The following is a 22,632-nucleotide window of genomic DNA, read 5'->3' as shown; positions in this document are numbered from 1 at the left end:
TGGGCCAGCGGCCCATCTGACCCGCCTCCAAGCCTGGAAAAGTCTTCGTAGGCAAACCTGGCCGCGGCCACCGTGACACACTTGACACTCCTCGCGCCGCCGCCGCCGCCGCCACGATGCTGCGGCCGGTGCGTCATTCCGTGCAGCGCCTCTGCTCCACCTCCACCTCCGCCGCCGCCGCTGCTGCCGACGCCAACAACCCGCCGCCGGCCACCTTCCTGGCCGCGGCCGCCACGGCCGCGGCGAACATCCTCGGCGCGGCGCGCTACGAGTCCCGCCTCCTCTCGCTCCTCCCCGGCGACCTCCTCTTCCACCCGGCCTGCGTCCGCCTCACCCTCTCCCACCTCCTGCCTTCCCCTGACCCCTCCCTCCGCTTCCTGCGCTTCCTCTCCTCGCACCTCCCCGCCGCCCCCGACGCCGCACCGGCGGAGCCCGAGCACGAGCACGAGCACGAGCCGCCGCTCCTCCCCGGCGTGGACGGCTTCCTGATCCAGCTCTGGCCGCCCGACGCCGCCGACGCCGCCGAGGTGCTCGCCTCACGCCTCGGCATCCACCCCTCCCTCCGCGCCCTCAACTTCGCGATGCGCTCCGCCCTCCGCGCCGCGCGCCCCGACCTCGTCTTCCGCCTCTTCTCCGCGTTCTCATCCTCCCCGGACTTCCCGGGCGACGCCGCCACCGTGGCCTTCCTCGTGCGCGCCTGCTCCGCCGAGGGCCGTCCGCTCGACGGCCTCCGCCTCCTCCGCGACGGGGCTCGCCGCGGCGTCCCTCCCCAGCTTGACGCCGTTGCGGATCTCGTCGCGGCCTTCTCCGCCGCCGCCAACTTCGGCAAGGTGTCCGAGACGCTCCACCTCATGATCGCCGCGGGAAGTGTCCCAGATACGGTCATCTACCAGCGCATTATCCACGGGCTTTTCGCGCACAAGATGGGAAGCGAGGCCCTGCGAGTCTTCAACGAGATCAAGCTGCGGGGCTACAACGTCGATGCGGTCACATACACAACGGCGATCGACGGATTGTGCAAGATGGGCTGCATAGACGAAGCGCGGCAAATCTGGAATGAGATGGTGGACAAAGGAATGGAGCCTAACGAGTATGCCTACTGCTCTCTGGTGGCCTACTATTGTAAAGCTGGTGATTTCGAGATGGCTCGCAAGGTGTATGATGAAATGCTCGGGAAGGGTTTAAAGGAGAGTACAGTCAGCTGTAACATTTTGGTCACAGGGTTTTGTACCCATGGGAGGGTGGACGAAGCGCTTGGGATGTTTGAGGAAATGGTTAAAAAGGGGATTGAGCATGATGTGATTACTTACAACATATTGATTCAGGGCTTATGCAAGGCTGGGAGGTTGAGTGAGGCAATACAGGTGTACGAGCAGCTACTGTCATCTGGTTTGGAGCCAAGTGTGTCAACCTTCACGCCGCTCATTGACACCATGTGTGAGGAAGGACAGGTTGATGCTGCAGTTGAATTGCTTAAGGTGATGCATGCTAAGGGCTTGGAACCGTTAGCGCGGATCAATGATAGTATCATAAATGGGTTCTGTAAAGCCAGGAGACCTGAGGACGGCATGGCATGGTTGGCAGGCATGTTAAAGAAGAATCTGAAACCTCGGGAACATACATTTAATTCCCTGGTAGAATTGCTGAGCTCCTCTGGGCGGGTGGATGATGCACTGTTAGTCCTAAATACAATGTTCAAAATTGGACATGAACTAGGAAGCTTGGCTTGTACTATGCTTGTCGAACAGCTATGCACAGGAAAGTTATGTTACTCTCATGAGTTGGAGAATATTTTGGTGGCGAACAAGTAGCCACCAGTTTTCTTGCAAATTACAGCTGTGTTTGCTCCGTTTCACCCAAGATTGATGCTTCCTAGACGACAATGTTTTTGTTGGTGCTGTCTGAGATAGCAACTTATGTATTCAATGGAAGATTCTGATGCTCAAGATATTGATGCTGCTGCTAACCTTTGGTTCATTTCTATTTTGTAACTCTGCATTGTGCCATTCCAGTAAATCCATGAAGGAGATTGTGTGCACTTGCAATATTCTGGAGCATGAGTCAAAAAAGGTTGATCATCATTCACAAATCAGAATTATGCTCAAGCTTCAGAGTTTCTAGCATTGCTAAATGCATTCTAAGCATTGCAACACCTTTTTATCATGATACAGTGATCATGCTCAATGCAAGTGTGATAGAGAATTCTGAGGGTCCACAACTGATAATCTAGATAGTTATTTTTTTCTATCGAAGGCTAAGGACTCTATTCTGAAGTGAATTATCATGGTTTGCTACCTACAACTGTTTGCCTAATGACCAACAACTGGCACAATTCCTTGCTATTGAAGTTGGTTCTTAGTCAAGAACATTAGACCAAAAGATGTTCCGTGTATGAAGACAGATGTGGCAGGAGCAGCGTAATTATAACATTGTCAGGGGCAACCTGCTTCTAACTACCCATGGAAGTTGAATGATCTTTCAAACAGTAAACGGTGTGTTAAAACCATTGGTACATTTTCACCCTGTGAGCATATTCCAACACCTTGTGGGGTTGCCATTGTACATTTTCACCGTATAAGCATTTGCATTTAAATTTCAGTAAATTATTTCTGATTGAACCTGTATGTATCAATCACTTTATTTCACTGAACCCATAAATTAATATTTTTATCAGTTCTTGGAAGAAGATAAATGCATATTATTTATAGGCATCCTTTGTTATTTACTGCAGATTCAACAAAGGAACTCGTTTTTCAGGCTAATGGTGACTACCAACATAAAATTGTAAAGAAGATTATGTGAAATGCTACATAATCAACGTGTTATTACGTATGGAAGCAGTATTGCCGCATTATGTCGCAAGGAAGGTATGCACTCTTGTTCGTTTTATTTCATATTATCTCTGTTAGACTGTTTACTTCTCTTTTCTGTGTAAGGTTTTTCTAAACTTTTCATGTATCCATAAAAGATAAGTAGTGAATAGTTATTGGTAAATAGTCTGAATGAAGTTATTTTCGCTGTTCTGTATGGATGCTAAACTGAAGCTTTCTAAATCACAGCCTTTCTTCATTGCTCATCGTTTCCTTAAAAGAGCAAATCCATGCGAATCAAAAGTATGATCTCATTAGTTCAACAGAGCACACAAGGAAAAGAAACAGAAACTACTCCAGGAGCCCCAATTTCTATGGTTTTATCGGAAAGGGTAATGGAGCACAGACAGGTTGCCAATTACCCTGTCCCTGCGAGCTGATTCCCCAATTCCGCTAGGTTCTCTTGTTTTCTTTTTCTCTCTGGTTTTATTCATCCTACATGGACAACATGGTTTGAAGAGGTGCCACAGCCCTAGTTGAAGCTGCATGATTTCCACTGAACTTAAGTAGGATGGATATGTCATTTTCTGACTTTTGTAATCAAAACTGGCAGAGAACTGTACACACGTGCATTGCATGACTTCCATCAACCTTGGTCATAGAATTGTTATTGTATGTCTCAACTGGGCTTGAAGAATGTCCAGAACTGCATTTGCTTCCTTGCTGTCAGTGGCACATTTCTGGAGCTGGTTGGATGGAGATTATTGGGGAGAGCACAACGCGTTGTGTCGTTGTGTAGCCTTGCTGCATTTGCAAGAGACACAGACACACCAGCGCTGGGCTCGTTGTGTACATATGAACATCAGGATTTGAATTAATATGATGCTTTAGGGCCTGTTTGGTACAGCTCCCAACTCCTAAATATAATTTCAGGAGTTGAGTCTGGAGTAGAGTTGTGAAGCTGCCTAAACCCAGCTTCACAACTCTAGTATATTTTGTGAGAGAGCTCAACCCAACTCCACTCTCAGTTTTGGTGGAGCTGAAACTGTTTGGCTGAGCTCCAGCTCCAGGAGGGATAGAGTTGGAGGAGGGATGGAGTTGGAGCTGGAGTTGTGCCAAACAGGCCCTTAGTTTTCTTCTACAGTTCGACCACCCTACTAATACGGCTTCATGAACCTCAATCTTGGCACATCCATCCACTGGAATTTCAGTTCAAATTCTTGACCTACACATGCTGACGGGTCAGAATTGAGTAGCATCCAAGTGGAACCTATAAGGTTATTCCGTGAAAACATGTTTTATTCGTACCTTAATAAACCTTTGAAGATTTAACTGTCAATGTTTTTTTTTCAAATATTTAGATTGGAAAAAAATATGAGAATCACATATAAAGTCCGTTCAAAAGTACTTAAAGACTGTTATATTTTTTGTTTAATATTTCAAACACATCACAAACACACATTTCAATTCCATGAGTACATACATTACTTTTCCCTCAGATCAATAATATTCATTCAATTATTTAGTTGCGTAAAATGAGAAAAGTATCAGTGTATCACTAGATCGTGCCCGGCCTTGTGTTTGCCTATTTACGTAGGGGTAGCTATTATTTCTAAAAAGACAAATAACCAAACGAGTTAAAAAAGCTAACGGTGTTATGTATTGTATTTAGGCCGAGTTCAGAAATTCTACCTTCCGGCACAAAAAAGGTGTTATTCATTAACACTTGATTAATTAAATATTAGTCTTAAAAACTTAAAAAATAGATTAATACTCCCTTCGTTTCAGATTATAAGATGTGTTGACTTTGGTCAATTTTGACTAAAATTATAGACAAATATAGTAATATTTATAATACTAAATTAGTTTCATCAAATCAATAATTGAATATATTTTCATAATAAATTTGTTTTGGGTTGAAAATGTCACTACGTTTTCCTACAAACTTGGTTAAACTAAAATAAGTTTAACTTTGACCAAAGTCAAAACGTCTTATAACCTTAAACTAAATGGAGGGAGTATGATTTTATAAAACAACTTTTCTATAGAAAACTTTTATGGTTTAAAAGGCATGGAAAAAGAGGAAGATGAGGTGAAAAAGAAGGCGAAGAGCACATCCCTGATGGTGAGTTGGAAAAAAGGCCAAGAACACAGATTTAAAACCGGAGGCTAAGTTTTGTTTTGTTTTTCGCAATTGCGCGTATGCGGTATTGCTAAGCTACAGTAGTTGCGGACGAGTCAAGAACCACCATGCCGACCGATCGTGCTGGCCTTGGCATCATATCATCATATGCCTACAAATGCTATGCTACAATTTCTTCTTATTCTTCCATTACAATTTTCTTATACTAGAAAAAAAAATCAAGTAGCATATGTGCTTTGGAGTGTGCATAGCTAGCTGCAGATAGCACACATGTGTATGGGTAGGTATACACTATCAGCTGTAGTAACAACCGCTGACATGTGGAATCGGGTCCACCTACTAGCCACTGCTACTGCAAATACAGTACCGCAGAGGATTCATGTCCATGCACTATACACCGCTGCTTGAATGCTGCCATGGTTCCAGCTCAATAGCTCATCACCATTGCATAATTAATCCAAATCAATCAAGCTAAGCTACGTCTCCTTCCTGTCGCTCTCGCATTGCAGAGATCAGTCAGATGCAAAAATCGATCGATCGATCACGCTATCGTCTCGTCTCGTCGTCTATCGATCTCCCAGAGTTTTCTTTAGCGTTATCGCGACAATGAGATCACATTAACTAATTGATTAACTAATTACTTCATCCATTTCATATCCATTTCATAATATAAGTCATTATAATATTTTTCATATTTATTTTAATATTTTTGATATTTATATTAAGGTTAATGAATTAGAAATGCGAGGGTAGTAATTAATTACCGCGTGCTTGCGATCGGCCTCGATCATCGGAGATATTTTGATTCTTTTTTCTCGTTTTCTTCGAAACAATGGGAGATATTTCTCTTCCCCCCTAACTCCACTACGCTCAACGCGCCGCCTCTGCGGTGTCAGCTGCTGGGCCCCACGCGTCAGTGAGGCCCGCCCTGGCGCGCTCGCCCGTATAAATAGCGGCGCTGCCTCAAAGAGGAGCCGAGAGGGAGAGAGAGAGATCCCGAGCTCCCGACCCGAGCGACACGCTCGCGCTCCTTGCCAATCTTGGGCCTCCCGAGTTTTGCTGCCATTGCCGCTCGCTGCTGCTCTCGAGTGCGCGCGTGCGTGCGTGCGTGTTGCGCCGGGGGGAATGGGGATAGTGAGAGCCGCGGAGGATGTGGAGGGCGCGGTGGTGGCCGGAGCCGCGGGCGGCGGCGGCGGAGGCGGAGGCGGCGAGGTGACGGCGCCGCTGCTCCTCCGGCAGCACAAGCAGGGGCGGGGCGATGAGGAGAAGATCCAGAATGATGCGGGCGGCGATGGCGGGGGTCGGCGCGGAGGAGGAGGAGGAGGGTCCATGTCGATGCTGATGCTCTCCACCGCCGTCGCCGTGTGCGGCTCCTTCGAGTTCGGCACCTGCGTAAGCGCCTTCCCCTCCTTTCTCTCACTATGGAAGGGTTTTCAACTCAAGAAAGCAATTAGTAATTCAAACAGAAATTAAATCAATACGAACACGACGGGGTTTCCTCCCAGAAATTTCTACCGTACTTATAATTCAAGTGTTCATTGCAGAGAATTCTTTCCATTCTGGCTGGGCAAAAGCTCTCACTCTGTTTTTACATATCTCCTCTAATTACTTTCCTTTTTAAGTGTAAAGAATCTTAATTAGTGAGACCCATGAGTTCAAGAAACGCGTAAAGCAGAACAAAAATGGCAATACAGTTGGGCCATCTGACAGCTGACGCCTGACGGTATATTCGAGTTGGTAAGTTTGCAGAGGTAAAAATCAAGGAAGGCCACAATGCCAAAGTATCTGCAGTAAAAAACGGAAAGTTGATTAGAGCTGACTAATTACATACCATTTTGCTAGCTTCAACTAAGAAATTGCAAAGCTTCAAGGAATGGGAAGTGCAAAGGGTTGTGAAGTGGACAGGTCACCACATTTGGTTGTATCTCAGCAAATGTGCACATGTTCTCATGGCCTTTTCCAGCTAGAGTACAATATTCCCATTCCAACTATATGCTACTAGTACTTATATATCCCTGGTCCACTGGAATGTATTGATTGATTATTTTCCCCCTTCTCTATGTCGAATGTGATCATTTAGTTACTCAGCCATGTTCATATGCAGGTGGGTTATTCTGCACCCACTCAGTCAGGGATTGTGGATGAAGTTGGACTGTCCATTTCGCAGGTCAGTGATTTTCTCTTCCATGGTTTTCGCTCTGCTGTGCTACTTGTACTCAACTTTCACCGGCTGTAATATTCTCGTATGTAGTACTGTGATATGTATAGACTCATTCTAACCTTGCAGTTTGCACTATTCGGATCTGTACTGACGATTGGGGCAATGATTGGTGCTGTCACTAGTGGTCGCTTAGCAGATTTTCTTGGACGTAAAATGGTAAAGCAGTCCCATTTTTCAATTGGGTTGATTTATCTGTTTGCTGTAAATTGATGTTCCAGGTGTGTCATATTTTTCGTTTGTCGCAGACAATGCGGATATCAGCTACTATTTGCATTTTTGGATGGCTTTCTTTGCATTTGGCTAAGGTTTGTTCCTTGGTGAAATGATTCTTGCACTTGGTCCTTATCTGTTTCTTGTGGGTATCTTATATTTGAGTTTTGATGTACAGGGTGTTATCATGCTCTACTTTGGAAGGATATTGTTGGGCTTTAGTACTGGGATTCTTTCTTATGTGGTATGCATCTCTTGATTCAAAATACGGCACTGACTGTCCGTCTTCCCCTCTTGTATCGGTTTCAACTTTTTTTACCTTGACTAATTATCACATTTATGTTCTTCGTCATATTGCTGGATATGGCAGGTGCCTGTGTTCATCGCTGAAATAGCACCAAAGAATCTCAGGGGAGGCCTTGCAACTTCAAACCAGGTTTCAGAAAATGAAAATTGGATATCGACAGGCATTTTTATTGAATCCTAATAGTTTCCACTCCGCACCTTCTGCACACGCAGTTGCTGATCTGTTCTGGGAGTTCAGCTACATACATAATTGGCGCCCTGGTTGCATGGCGTAATCTTGTGTTAGTAGGTAATTTGTCTTCATATCCATAGAAATAACATGTTTATTCTTCACATTCATGCTGGATGGTAATAAATACATTTTCTTTTGTGCAGGTATAGTACCATGTGTTTTGCTATTAACAGGACTTCTCTTCATTCCAGAGTCACCAAGATGGCTGGTAATGAACTTCTTAGTTCTACCTTTGTCAAACGCTCTATGGAACACCAAAATTAAGTTCTGAATTTTGTCAGTGGGGGACCATTTACCCCATGATTTTCTTGCTTTATTAATTGAAGGGGTTACATGATCATACACATGAACTTATGAAGCATCAGTAATAAATTTCATAGTGCACTTCTTGTATTGAGTTCCACTGCATTTAAATTACAGGCTAACGTTGGAAGGGAGAAAGAATTTCATGCCTCATTGCAAATGCTACGGGGAGAGGATGCTGACGTTTCTGAAGAGGCCGTCGAGATTAAAGTTTAATTCTGTCCTAATTGCTTGTATATGTTAGAATTTAATGTGAAGGACTTTGCTCAGACTGATCATTTTCTCCAGGAGTATATTGAATCACTCCATAGGTTCCCAAAGGCCAGGGTTCAAGATTTGTTTCTCAGAAAAAATATATACGCTGTCACTGTAAGAAATCACTTCAAGTCTTCAACTACTTCATGTCAAAATCACAATCGCATTAAAACTTCAACCACTGAATTTGGAGGCTGATAGTGTGAAACTTTTTTTAGAAAAGAACTGAACCAGACATAATTGCTGGATCTTATATACACAGGTGGGTGTTGGCTTGATGATATTTCAGCAATTAGGAGGGATAAATGGTGTAGGCTTTTATGCAAGCTCTATCTTCACTTCTGCAGGTACGTAAATATTGTGATCACTGTTGTTGTCCTCTGACAGTTCTGTATGAACTTTGTGATTTTATCGCACTTCAGGTTTCTCTGGAAAACTTGGAACCATCTTGATTGGCATTATTCAGGTTTGATACACTGCTTCTAGTTAATAAATTAACTAATAAGCCCATTTTGTTTATAACACTGATCTTTTCAGATTCCTATTACATTGTTCGGAGCCATTCTAATGGATAAGAGTGGAAGACGGGTTCTTCTAATGGTATAAATGCTACAAAGCTGAGCTGATACATACAAAGAAAAGCATGCTAGATAGAATTTTTTGTGAGATCTTTTCGTTATTTAGGTCTCGGCATCCGGAACATTTTTGGGCTGCTTTCTGACAGGAATATCCTTCTACCTAAAGGTAACTAGTACATTTTTCCTAGGAAAGTACATGAAAAGATAATTGTATAATTTGAAAATTTCGGGACTGGCATAAGTCAGCTTGATACAGTTGACAATCCCTTGAAAATCTACCAAAAAAAGCTATCATTCAATGTTATTAACAGCTCAAATTGTAAGGAGGACCATCTCTGTTTGTTTCTGTATATAATGGTAATTGATTCATGTCTGCTAGGCACAAGGGCTATTCTCAGAATGGGTTCCTGAATTGGCTCTTACCGGTATACTGGTAAGTACATAATCCATGTACATCCTTTCCCTTCAGTTGCAGTACATAAATTTTTAGGACTGTATGCACTACACATTCTAATGTCACTTCAATCGCAACATTTAGTAGTCTACACCATGTAGCATGTTGTGAAAGATAAACATCACTGCAGACTGCTGATACTCTTTCTGATGCTGTTTCTGTAATAGGTTTATATTGGAGCATACTCGATTGGAATGGGCCCTGTCCCTTGGGTTGTCATGTCTGAGGTATGCAAAATTATATAGTGTTGGTTTTGGATGGTTATATATGGTACAAGGTTCTTCATCAATCTGTAGTGATTCAGGAGGAGAGTGATTTATATTTTCTGGATGACGAATTGCGTGCAGATATTCTCGATTGACATGAAAGCAATCGGTGGAAGCTTGGTGACACTAGTTAGTTGGTTAGGTTCCTTCGCGATTTCTTACTCGTTCAGCTTCCTCATGGACTGGAGTTCTGCAGGTAAGTAAAAATTCCACCAACACAGCACTGTAGTTCTTCCAATGCTGTAATGCCAGTAGTCAAAAACAATAACCTTCATCTCTGAAGAACTAAGCGAAATGGACAAATAACCATCCATTTTACCTTTTGAAAGATGTAAAATAACCATCCATTTTACCTTTTGAAAGATTCATTCAACCTGGATAAATCAGCGAATTGAGCCGTTGGATTTATGCCAACAAGTTTACCAGGAGGAGATTTATTCTATGAATTATAGAAATGTAAAATGTTTTGCCTCGCTGCTTTCTTGATACACTTAACATTTTGTTTTCTTTTCCCTTTGCCATTGGTGCGTGCAAATGCAGGGACCTTCTTCATGTTCTCCGCGGCGAGCTTGATCACCATCCTGTTCGTGGTGATGGTCGTGCCTGAAACCAAAGGGAGGACGCTCGAGGAGATTCAGGACTCGCTCATCGACTCCAGATCAAGATTGAGGGATCCATAGACCATAGAGATATGATCCACTTGCTCCACTCTTTCTACCTGAGCCGCCGTCAAATTCGACGCACCTCTCTCTCTCACTCTCTCTGTCTCTTTAGCCTCCTGATCTTTCTCTCTCCGGTTCTTGGCAGTTTTGCCGTAGTGTACTCAATACCTAGCTAGGCTAAGTCCCGGGCTACTACGCATGCAAGCTATGTATACCATGTCACTCTGAATTGTATTGAGCAATATATATATGGGACACACACACATATGTGTGTTCTGAGGCTTTACGCTGTTTTGTCGTGAGTATACTGGTCTATCCGTAAGAAAGGTACTCCCTATGTTCCATATAGTCATTTTAGTCAAATTTCTAACCAAGTTTATTTTTTTTGAACGACTCGCACAAGACAGTGTGAAGTTGTATTGATAGAGTAGAAAAAAATTACAAAATTACAACCCTAGAAGGTCGTAACCAGGAAAAAAGAAAAAATATACCACTACCCTCACACCAACAGCCGCTCAGCCGTGCCTCTCGTGCCAAGCCAGCCTCCATCACTGCCGGCCACACCACTCGCGCCGTGCCGGCCTCCGCTGCCATCGGTTGCGCCTCTTTGACCCCTCCTCCAATCGCTGTCGCGCCGGCCAAATACGGCCGTCTACCACGCCCCCGGCTAGCCGTCCAAGATGGCCATGCCTCCTCCCACCGCAGCCACGGTCGCCACAACTGCCGCTGCTGCCGCCGGCCAGCCACCTGCTGTCGCCACCGTCGCCACGAGCTCCACGCCTGCTGTCGCCGCCGCACCGACCTCTCCCGCTGCGAGTGCCCCCCGTTGCCACGGCAGCCAGCAGCTGCTGCTCGTCGGCTAGCCACCTGCTGTCACCGCCGTCCAGCCACTATCACCACCGTGGCCGTGAGCTCCGCGCCGTTGTCGCCGACGCCGTCGCCGCGAGCTCCGCAATGCCGCCACCGGCTTGAGCTCGCCCCGCACCAGATACGCCCTGGGGGGGGATCCGCCTCTAGCACGACCGGATCCGGCCCGCTGTTGCCGTCCTCGCCGCCGCCTCCAGCCCCGCGCCATCTCCATCCCCGCCGCCGACGGTCCCCATCACCCGATGCGGCTTGCTATCCCCGTCGTCGTTGCCATCCCTGCCGCCGTCGCTTTCCCCTTCGCCAGCCGCCACCCCGCCAGATCCGATCGGAGCGGCGCGGATCTGGCGGTCACCGTCGCCGCCGCCCAAGGCGGCTCCCCAGGTCACCTGAGCGCGGTCCTTGTGGCCGCCAGCCGGGCGGCCGCTCAGGCGGTGGCGAGGTGGAGGAGAGAGGTGGGGGAGAGGGGACGGCCGAAGCTCGTTGCCTCCCGAGCCACCCCTTGGGAGGGCGACGCGAGAGGAAGAAAGCGTTTTGACAATCTAACCAAGTTTATGGATAACAGATAAGATAAATACACCAACATCTATAACATCAAATGACCAAGTTACTAGTATTTTACAATATAAATATAACTAAGACAAGTTACTAGTATTTTACAATATAAATATAACTAAGACTTGCTTGCTGTTTTTGAGGCTCTACTTCAATGATTTTGTCTATAGTATTTTCTGATGCTCCGGCCTCCGGTAAAACCATTATCATTTCTGACTCTATCGTCATGATTTGGAATGATTTTGCATTCGAGAAAAAAAAATAACGGAAATGATTTGAATATATTTAATTTACTTTTACATCTTCCGACCGTTTTCTTCGTCCCGTTGAAAACTTGATGGCTTGTGTGCACACAGGGTTCACTTTCTCGCCGGTAACCGCGCGGCAACCGCGGTTACCGGGCTTACCGTGGGGGGTCGGTAACGAAAACCGGCGGTAGGGTTTGGGCAAATTTTGCTCAAATTCAAAAATTTGAAAAATAATCGAAAAAAATCAAAAAAAATCATGGATGTAAAAGCTTGTTTTGTATGTTGTTATGGTGAAACAATTTCATCAAAAAGATGCAGGTAAATTCAAATTTGAGCGCAAAACCTATTGTGAATTATAAAAAAGAAAAAAGATTAAATGGAATGGGCCAAGTATGCACTGTTCACGAGGCCCAATAAGGCCCACAATGGGAGGAAAATATCTTTGGAAGCCTCTGCTTCGTTTCTCTGGCGAATCCTACCGTTTTTCCCCTCTCTCGCGTAGTTGCGCTCAGGACCGAAGGGGCGACGGCGTGCGCCCGCGCCAGATCCGCCGCCTCCGCGCCGGCGAGGCCGGTTCCCGCGCGGTAAGCGGCGGTAACCGCGCGGTACGAGACGGTAACCGCCTGGGTCGACGGGCAAGAGGTAATCCCTCCGTTTTGAAGGTTTTCGCGCGGTTAGGAGCGGTAACCGTGCGGTTTTGTACGGTTACCGTCGGCTTCGTAATCTATGAGACGATATACGTATGTGCGGTAATCGTGTGAAAACCGTGGTAACCGTCCACCCTACCGTGGTTACCGTGGCTTGAACCGTGGTATGGTATTTTTTACTGTGATATGCATGGACATATTTTGGGATTTAGGTCAATAGAACATATTTTTACCAATATGCATGTGAAATACATTGGGAATATGAGTTTATTTCGGCATTTGGTTGCCCGTGCTTGGCTAAAACCATGCATGTGAAGTATATTTGATTGCTTTGGTCTATGTACATATAGGTTAAATTAAATACGTCATAGTATGGAAGAATTTGGATGCATGCTTACCAGTGTACATATAATTACGTCGTATTATTGCATAATGGGAGGTATGTTTATAATTAGCAGTGATAATTTCTCATGCATTTGATACAGGGTGGAGATGTCAGATAGTAGGGACCCTGTGTGGGAGCACGGGGAGAATATCCCACCTGGATGGCGCTGTAAGTATTGCCATACAAAGAGGGGCGGTGGTGGGGCAACAAGATTAAAGCAACACTTGGCTGCAAGAAGGAAGGGGGTTACATATTGCAATTCAGTGCCTCCGGATGTCCGTGAGTTCTTCTGCCGTGAGTTGGACAGGATAAAAGATGCAGGTGACCAGCGTAAGAGTGATAGCGGAAGAAGGGTTGAAGCAGCAAGGGTCAACTATTATGACCTAACAGGTGATGCCGACGAGGAGGAACAAATGGAAGCAGCCATTGTAGCCTCACGACAAGACGAAAACTTTAGGAGGGATGTTGAGGAGCGTGGTGGCACTTATGAGCATGGCGGTGGGAGTGGATCCGCTCAGCCGGAGGCACGGAAAGGTAGAAGTAACCCAATTACCAATATGCTACGAAGGGCTACGTCTCATAGGGAGTCACCTGCTGTGAGAGATTACAACCTAGCATCTGCCAAGGCCCCTGTGCAGCCACGCATTGACACAGGATTCTTCACAAAGAAGGGGAAGCAAGCTAGGCAAGCCATTGGTGAGTCATGGGCAAGGTTCTTCTTTACCGCCGGCATTCCTGGTAGAAACGCCGATAATCCATACTTTGTGAGCGCCGTTCGGGAGACACAAAAGTGGGGTACGTATGCATCTATTAAGGAACTTCTTTTTTTCTAACTCATTGCGCACTACTTATTTCATACGTCAATTGTAGGTGAAAGTGTACCTTCTCCAACTGGTAACGAGATAGATGGAAAATATCTTGATTCTACAGAGAAGGATGTGAAGAAGCAATTTGATAGGTTCAAGAAGGATTGGGATGAGTACGGTGTTACTATAATGTGTGATTCTTGGACAGGTCCGACGAGTATGTCGGTCATCAATTTTCTGATATACTGCAATGGAATAATGTTTTTCCACAAGTCCATTGATGCGACCGGGGCAAAGCCAGGATGCTAACTTTGTGCTGAAGGTATGTATGGTTCATGCAACAAATTACTTCATCACCTGTTATCGTCAGTGCTAGGGGCATGGACTAATTTTTATTATGTTATCTACCAATGCAGGAGATAAGGAAGGTGGTACGCGAAATAGGCTCGGAGCATGTTGTTCAAATTATCACTGACAATGGCTCTAACTACAAGAAGGCGTGCAGACTACTACGGCAAGAATACAAGACAATTGTGTGGCAACCTTGTGTGGCACACACAGTTAACTTGATGCTTAAGGAGGTTGGGAAAATGCCAGACCACGAAATGGTGATTGAGAGTGCTAGGAAAATTTGCAGATGGCTATACAATCATAACAAGTTGCATGCTATGATGGTCTTAGCTATAGGTGGTGAACTGGTTAAGTGGAATGCTACAAGGTTCGGAACAAACTACATGTTTCTCCAGAGTTTCCTTAGGAAGCGAGATCTTTTCATGCAATGGATGGCTTCCTCTGTCTTCATGCAAAGCAAATTTAGTGGGACTTTGGAAGGTAGATATGCACATGCATGTCTATCTAGTCTGTCTTGGTGGGAGAACTTAGAGGCAGTAGTGAATTTTGTCCAACCTATGTACTCATTCCTTCGGTTTGCTGACGAGGACAAGAACCCCAATTTGAGTGAGGTACTTTTGAGATATCAGTTGCTCAAAATGGAGTACGACAGTCTTTTTGCGAATCAAAGGGACAAGTTTGAAGCATACATGGAAATCGTGAACAGAAGGATGCACGACCTAACCAATGAGACTCTCATCAATGCCGGTAAATATTGGTCATAACATAATCCACATGGCATATTATGTAACTCTTACTTAACCTGTGCCATGTTTTGTAGCTGCCGCATTGAACCCTAGGACGCACTACGCGTATTCTCCAAGTGCTACTGTCTTCCAAGACCTCCGACAGGCATTCGAGTGGATGACGGATATCGATACGGCTGCCGCCGCTTTGCTGGAGGTTGAGATGTACCGACGTAAGACGGGTGAATTTGGGAGGGCACTAGCAAGAAGGATGGCCATAGATGGGAAAACTTCACCTGGTATGTTTCTAATCATGGAACTATGATATATCTAATTGATCTTGATGTATTCAGAATTATGAAATGACATGTTACTTGGCTTTTGCAGCACAATGGTGGTCTATGTTTGCCTTAGACACGCCGAATTTGAAGAAGCTTGCGTTGCGTTTGGTTGGTCAATGTTGCTCCTCCAGTGGATGTGAAAGGAATTGGAGCACATTCGCATTCGTACATACGAAGGTCCGTAATAGACTTACCCACAAGAAGCTCAACAAGCTAGTGTACGTGAACTACAACCTTCGCCTTCGAATTCAGCAAGCAAATGCCCAAATTAGGGTGGAGGACGATGATCCCCTTCAAAGATTAGCGGACCTCTCATTCTATGAAACTAACAATCATATCAGTGCCTGGATGGACAATGCTCGCTCTAATGCTTGCCCCGAACTAGATGAAGATTCAGCTGAGAGTGACGCTCCCCTGCCTAGTTAACTTGTGTCTGACCTAGTCAACTTGGATGACCTGCGAAGGACCACGGGAGCTTCTAGTATTGTTGAGTGGGCTGATACGAATGTAGGTGACACTCATATTGGGAAAAGGAAGACTCGAAAGCCGCCAAAAGCACGTCCATCTAAAAAGGTAAAGGGCAAGGGTCCACGATCGACTAGTGTTGATAGCGATGAAGAGACCCAAGGAAGCCCAGAGTACCAAGAGTCCAATGATAGTAGCTCAAGAACTGAAACAGATGACGACGACGACGATGGTCAAGGAGGCCAAGGCACTACTAATGTGCCTCCTAGGGGTCACACCCAACAATCAGATCACCACAGCCCCGTTCAATTCACTGGTGTGATATAATTCAGTTGCAATTTCAACCTTCATCTTCCAATTCAGTACTGGATAATTTTCTTGCAATTTTTTGATTTGCAGGTGAGGGCGACTTCACTCATGCTACTCAGGACCAGGATCATGGTGCTCCAAGCTCTCAACGAACTACCATTGCACCGGGAGTCCGACAACAGCAACAATTCAGTGACATACAACAGGATAGCTCTAGCTCATTCAGTGCCTCTAGCTTTGAAAGTGGCTATCCAACGTATGTGTACAACCGTCCCCAAGCTTCTGATTATCCTGCTACTACATGGGTGTATGAATGGCAAGAGCCTCAGTGGTATGCTCAATTGTACGCTCAGTGGCAAACAACATCATCATGGACAGGTCAAAGTTGGAAGGAATACAAGGCGGGGTTGCTACATTCACATGGCTTGATGCTCATGTCCACAGAGGAGTAAAATATGGCATATAATCAGTGGAATGCGTAGCTATGCATGTCCTTGTTTATTTCCTTTCATTCGAACTAGAATTGTAATCGTGGACATTATACTGTGGACTCTACAATATAGAGTAGGTCATGCCGAATTTTTCTGTTGTATAACCACATCTTAATTAACTAAAATACTCACATTTTAGTTTTTTTCTATTATTTTTTTCATTTTTCTTATTTCAGTTCCAACATAAACTAAAATACTCACATTTTAGTTTTTTTCTATTATTTTTTTTATTTTTCTTATTTCAGTTCCAACATATCGCGGTTACCGTCCTCTTACCGCGGTTACCGTACCAAACCGTGCGGTTACCGTGTCCATACCGTGGATTTTGAATTCAAAAATTTGGAAACGAAATTTGTGCGGTTTTTCACGGTAACCGCACGGTTACCGCGGTAACCACCATACCGCGGGGGGTCGGTAACCCCCCCCCCCCCCAAACGGTAAGGTGAACCCTGTGTGCACACCGTGTCCCCTTCGCAAATGAAAGGAAAAAAAAACACAATAAAATGCAAGCAGATGAGGCACAGAAAAATATGTGAACCGGCTCGATCGCTCCGGCGATGATGGCTGCCGCATTTCCTCTGTCCACCGCCGCACCGCCGTCGCCGCCGCTCGTCCTCCGCCGTTCCGCCGCCGCCGCCTACTCACCTTCCTCTCCCTTCGAGCTCTACCGCAACCACCGCCGCCCCGCGCGCCGGGTGCACTGTGCCGCCTCCGCCTCCGCCGCGGCACGGCGGCGCGATGCTTGCTGCGCGCTGCGGCCGCCGGCCGCTGCTCGGGGTGGCGCAGCCGCGGCCCAGGGGCAGGCGGGGGCGGCGCCCCACGGTGGCGCGGGGGAGGGGTCCCTGTGGATGGTGTTCCTCGCCACCGCGGTGGCCGTGTGCGGGTCCTTCGAGTTCGGCACCTGCGTACGCATCCCGCTCCCAGACTCCTCCCCATGGCTTGATGCCTCTTGTGTTGCTGCACTGAGAGCTCGCTAAATCTCAAGAAAAAACATAAGGCGTGCGGCTATTGCTTGTGTTCATGTGTGTGCTTTGATGGAATGTACAAATTCAGGTGGGGTATTCGGCGCCAGCGCAAGCTGGAATCGTGAACGACTTTGGGCTCTCCAATTCAGAGGTCGGTTAGCACATACGCATTATCTTTTTTCCTTGAGCCATGGATATAATCTTTTCACGTGGGTGCATTGAGGAATTGGGGTAATTGTTGTGTTGTAATCTTAGTACTCCAGCTTACCAGGTGCATGCTTGATTTCATTTGGTCAAAGAAGCATCCCAATATGTTATGATTCGTAGCACGATCTTTATCAAATGAGTCCCCGCATTGCAAAATTGCTATTTATTTTGGTCAGAGGGAAAAATACATGCTATCTGCCTATGCTTATTCTTTACCTTTTCATTCTGCATTACCAATTGAGAGCATTTGAATACGCATTGAAGTTCAAGTTTTTGTTTACTGCAGTTAGTGTTGTACAAGAGGCTACTATCTTACAACTCAATGGTCTCCATTGTTTTCTAAATTTAATCGTCTCGATTCATGTTAATCTTGTAGTACGGCGTATTTGGGTCTGTGTTGACAATTGGAGCAATGATTGGCGCTCTGACTAGCGGTCGCCTTGCAGACAGTCTTGGGCGCAAAACGGTGAAGTGATTGAATTCATGACTAGTTTAAGTTATTCCCATTCGTTCTCGTGACATGTCTTCCATTGCATCTGCTGCAGACCATGGGGTTGGCAGCAATTATTGGCATTGTTGGTTGGTTTACCATATATTTTGCCAATGTATGTTCCTCTGCGAACTATTTCTCTTCTTTAGCTGTCATTTGTGGTTTCATGAGCTTGAAATGTTGTCTTCAATGAGATGAAGGGTGCTACGATGCTCTATCTTGGAAGAGTCTTGCTCGGCTATTGTACTGGAGTTCTTTCCTATGTGGTGAGCATCTCTAATTTCTCAATGCATATCTGACTATTCATACTGTAAAAGAAAAGATAGAGTTTAATGTACTAGTGTAATGTGTCAAGGGTACTAGTGTACTACCATCTAAGTATCAAGGGTGGTTATGTTATCTCATTTTGTATGGTTTAATCTCATAATCCATATATAGCCTTTTGGCTGAGTAATACAATTTACGGTCTCAGTTATGTTCCCACATACATCTTCTGTAGTAACGTATCATTCGTGTCTTGTCAACATAGCATTAGAATCTTACAGGCACTTAAATTACCATGGAATGGCACAGGTGCCTGTGTTCATATCTGAAATAGCCCCAAAGGATCTTCGAGGGGGTCTTGCATCTTCAAATCAGGTAGGAGAACTGGAACTGGATAGCCTATTGATGTTTATTTAATTTAATAATTCTTAAACATTAGCATTGGCCCTTCTGTGCATGCAGTTGTTCATCTGCTCAGGATGTTCAGCTGCTTACATTATTGGGGCACTTCTTTCATGGCGCTCGTTGGTTCTAGTAGGTAAGATATACGCATTATCTGTCTTATGATATCCGCTAAAGGAAACTAATACTGCATGTTTACCCAGGATTAGTGCCTTGTGCTTTCCTCCTTGTTGGGCTTCTGTTTATTCCAGAATCTCCTAGGTGGCTGGTAAGATAGTAACTATAACCCTTTTCTTTAATATGGATGCCAAAATACATTGATTTTATCAATCCAACTTTTGATGATTATTAGTGTTTTTTTTGGAACAAACTAATGCAACGTATATTGTTAGTCTTATTATTTCATTTTAGAAAATACATAAAATAATTTTGTAGCATTGCATTAAGTAAGAAAATAAGTTAAATCAACCCATAGCCGAAGGTATATACTGCATGACTGAAAAAAAAAAGGAAGACACCTACGGGAACATAACATCTTCGGTGAAATAGATCATGAATTAATCAGATTGACAAATGATATAACAGTCCAATGTGAAATGTAGCATCTTTGTTAAAGAGTTAAACCCTGACATAAGCTATCATAGTGGATGTCTCTAACTGAAGTCCTTTGTTTAATAACATGGCAGGCCAATACAGGGAGAGTCAAAGAATTCAATGCTTCACTGCAAAAGCTTAGAGGGGAGAATGCTGACATATCTGAAGAGGCTGCTGGGATTAGAGTTAATTCCATTCTAAATTCATTCTAGTACTACCTCCGTCCTTTAATATAAGGGATATTCACTATTTTCTTGTAACGTTTGACCACTCGTCTTATTCAAAAAAAATGTGCAAATATAAAACACGAAAAGTTGTGCTTAAAGTTCTTTGGATAATAAAGTAAGTCACAAATAAAATTAATAATAATTCCAAAATCTTTAGAATAAGACAAATGGTCAAACAGTGCAAGCAAAATGTCAAAATCTCTTATATTAGGGGACGGAGGGAGTAGTTTGTAGTGAAGATGTTTATAACAATTGTTTTATGCAGGAATATATCGAATCACTTCGTAGCTTACCTGAGGCCAGGGTTCAAGATTTGTTTCAGAGAAAGAATTTGTTTGCAGTCATTGTAAGAAGTTTCAAGCTGTTGAAAGGCATTGCATTTTACCCTAAAAGATCTGAACTTGATGATGCGAAATGCTGTTTTTCAGAAATAAAATAATCATCAAACTATGATGCTTAGGTGGGTGTTGGCCTGATGGTCTTTCAGCAGCTGGGAGGAATAAATGCCTTGGGATTTTATACAAGCTATATCTTTTCCTCTGCAGGTATTCAAATGCCTAAGTAGTTACCTCCGTTTTTTAATAGATGACGCCGTTAACTTTTTTTCACACATTTGACCATTCGTCTTATTTAAAAAATTTACGTAATTATAATTTATTTTGTTGTGAGTTGTTTTATCACTCAAAGTACTTTAAGCATGATTTATATCTTGTACATTTGCATAAAATTTTTTAATAAGACGAATGATCAAACATATGTTCAAAAGTCAATAATATCATCTATTAAAAAACGGAGGGATATATTTGTTATTCTCTGATTAGAGGGACTATCTGTAATTTGTTTTTTCCTGAACTCCAGGGTTTTCTGGAAAGCTTGGGACCACCTTGATTGGAATTTTTCAGGTCGGCTTTATGTCCTTTCTGTCAATGAAAGTAAATGGGCATAACATCTTCTAGGGATGCAAGTGGGCAATCCCACTACCCACATAAAAACCTCTGCATAGTAGTTCATTTCCTACTTGGTAGTACAAAATTTGGAAGAAAAATTAACTAGAATTGTGATAAATGGGCAAAACAAAACCTGCTTGCCCACCCCCGCTTCCATTCCTAACATTTTCTGTAACTGCAATTGTTTCAGATTCCACTCACATTGTTTGGTGCCCTTCTCATGGATAGAAGTGGAAGAAGAGCCCTTCTACTGGTATGAACAATACAAAACCTGAGCCAATTGAATAAAACGAAACAGATCAATTATCATTCTCTGGGTCTGGAATTATCAATTATGTATTGTGAGATTCTTCTGTTATTAAGGTCTCTGCGTCTGGAACATTTCTGGGCTGCTTTCTGACTGGATTATCGTTCTACTTCAAGGTAAGTAATTAACTATACACTTCTGTTTTCAGAGTTGCTTACCTTCAAATTACTCAATTCGTTGCACGACTTATATTTGGTGGTTGGAGAAACAATGACAGGACAGCATCACTCCAGACAACATTAAATAACCAGGTGGAAGTATGAACTTGCAGTAAAATGAAACTGAACAAATCAACAATTCTGAAGAGTTTTGATAAACCTTAATTAATTTACTAATTTAAATAATATGTAGGTTAAGGAACAAGGAGTCTATCCCTGTATACCTGTACCATTCTTAGCAGAGTATTTACTTTTCCGTCCAATTTGATTGATCCGCGTTTCATGGTCTTACAGGCACAAGGAGTGTATGCACAACTGGTTCCAACATTGGCTCTTTATGGCATATCGGTAAAGAATTCATAAACACCTAACTTTTACAGTGTTGTGTACTTTCAATGTAAAATCTTTCAAATATTTCACAACTTTCAGCCAATTCCCAAATAAGTTTCTTTCAAACATTTGGAGACGAATATTTCTGATGATTGCATCTTTGAATTTTTGAAATGTCATGCTCTGACACTGCTTCCTACAATAGGTATATTACGCTGCATACTCAGTTGGAATGGGACCTGTTCCTTGGGTTATCATGTCTGAGGTAGGAAAAAGGAACACCGTCAAGTTAATATTGTACTCCTATTATGCTCCCGTATTCTTGGAGGTCTGTCAGGAACTTGTGTTCCTGAGCCCTTGTTTATTTCCGCAGATATTCTCCATTGAAATAAAAGCAATAGCTGGAAGCTTGGTGACGCTGGTTAGCTGGATTGGTTCCTTCGCAATTTCCTACTCATTCAATTTCCTCATGGATTGGAACTCTGCAGGTAAGGCATCTTCACCCCTTACAAACCTAGGACAATAGGAAGAGAAAGCAAAACATACCTCACCGGTATCTCATGGGATAGATGCACTATATGTAAATAAAACAGTCGAATTTAGCTTCGAAAAAGATGAACATATGCTTCCGGTTGGGTTCCAAGCTGTAATATCTCTATGGCCGATTGTCTCATTGTTCTGAGGATATTTTACTTTCTGTGCGCAGGTACCTTCTTTCTGTTCTCTGCGGCGAGCTTGGTCACGGTGTTGTTCGTGGCAAGGTTAGTGCCAGAAACTAAAGGGAAGGCACTCGAAGAGATCCAAGAATCGTTCACATGACAGCTCGAGGAGGATTTGTATGTAGAACGCTCGTTATCCTCTCAAATTATTTGTATCAGTGTGTTCATATTACTATATATATACTAACTTCTGTTTTCTGTTGGCATTTCAATTCCTTTTTCTGCTTTTCTTGGTGTGTTACTGTGTTATGCTTGAGATTATTGATTTATTGGAGCTCTGCTAGAATGTGAGGGGGCAGAGCCATGGACTAGAGCTTGCTGATAAATAAGCCTTTAATCTTTGATCATACTAGAACAATAATGGCGAGAGAGCATAATAATATGACCATCGCCTC

The 22,632-nt window shown here is 44.0% G+C and overlaps 3 protein-coding genes across 5 annotated transcripts; all 3 read left to right on the top strand.

Annotated features, from left to right (window-relative positions):
• The first annotated feature begins 69 nt into the window (after positions 1-69).
• LOC4332902 (pentatricopeptide repeat-containing protein At5g18950) lies at positions 70-3,705 on the top strand. 3 transcript variants are annotated; one of them, XM_015776854.3, is made up of 3 exons: positions 70-2,492; positions 2,732-2,867; positions 3,060-3,705. In XM_015776854.3, the coding sequence occupies exon 1, from the start codon at positions 117-119 to the stop codon at positions 1,809-1,811; it is 1,695 nt and encodes a 564-aa protein (XP_015632340.1). In that variant the 5' UTR covers positions 70-116; the 3' UTR covers positions 1,812-2,492; positions 2,732-2,867; positions 3,060-3,705. The 3 variants fall into 3 exon arrangements, with proteins under 3 accessions (XP_015632340.1, XP_015632342.1, XP_015632343.1); XM_015776856.3 differs by having other exon boundaries at positions 70-2,509; XM_015776857.3 differs by having other exon boundaries at positions 70-2,524.
• A 2,224-nt stretch (positions 3,706-5,929) lies between these two features.
• LOC4332901 (sugar transporter ERD6-like 16) lies at positions 5,930-10,742 on the top strand. The gene is made up of 18 exons (XM_015776046.2): positions 5,930-6,345; positions 7,058-7,120; positions 7,241-7,330; positions 7,420-7,479; positions 7,563-7,628; positions 7,755-7,820; positions 7,904-7,979; positions 8,066-8,130; positions 8,343-8,435; positions 8,514-8,594; positions 8,743-8,827; positions 8,903-8,946; positions 9,018-9,080; positions 9,165-9,224; positions 9,438-9,491; positions 9,680-9,739; positions 9,860-9,974; positions 10,319-10,742. The coding sequence occupies exons 1-18, from the start codon at positions 6,079-6,081 to the stop codon at positions 10,456-10,458; spliced, it is 1,548 nt and encodes a 515-aa protein (XP_015631532.1). The 5' UTR covers positions 5,930-6,078; the 3' UTR covers positions 10,459-10,742.
• A 6,392-nt stretch (positions 10,743-17,134) lies between these two features.
• Positions 17,135-22,463, top strand: LOC4332900 (sugar transporter ERD6-like 7). The gene is made up of 18 exons (XM_015776044.3): positions 17,135-17,532; positions 17,681-17,743; positions 18,176-18,265; positions 18,345-18,404; positions 18,490-18,555; positions 18,863-18,928; positions 19,016-19,091; positions 19,159-19,223; positions 19,642-19,734; positions 20,042-20,122; positions 20,237-20,321; positions 20,635-20,678; positions 20,914-20,976; positions 21,087-21,146; positions 21,483-21,536; positions 21,724-21,783; positions 21,892-22,006; positions 22,225-22,463. The coding sequence occupies exons 1-18, from the start codon at positions 17,185-17,187 to the stop codon at positions 22,335-22,337; spliced, it is 1,602 nt and encodes a 533-aa protein (XP_015631530.1). The 5' UTR covers positions 17,135-17,184; the 3' UTR covers positions 22,338-22,463.
• The last annotated feature ends 169 nt before the right edge of the window (positions 22,464-22,632 follow it).

The sequence above is a fragment of the Oryza sativa genome, chromosome 3, assembly GCF_034140825.1.
Source record: "Oryza sativa Japonica Group chromosome 3, ASM3414082v1".
NCBI classification, from domain to species: Eukaryota; Viridiplantae; Streptophyta; class Magnoliopsida; order Poales; family Poaceae; genus Oryza; species Oryza sativa.
Note: the sequence above shows the minus strand (reverse complement) of the source record. Positions and strands in the feature narration are given on the sequence as shown.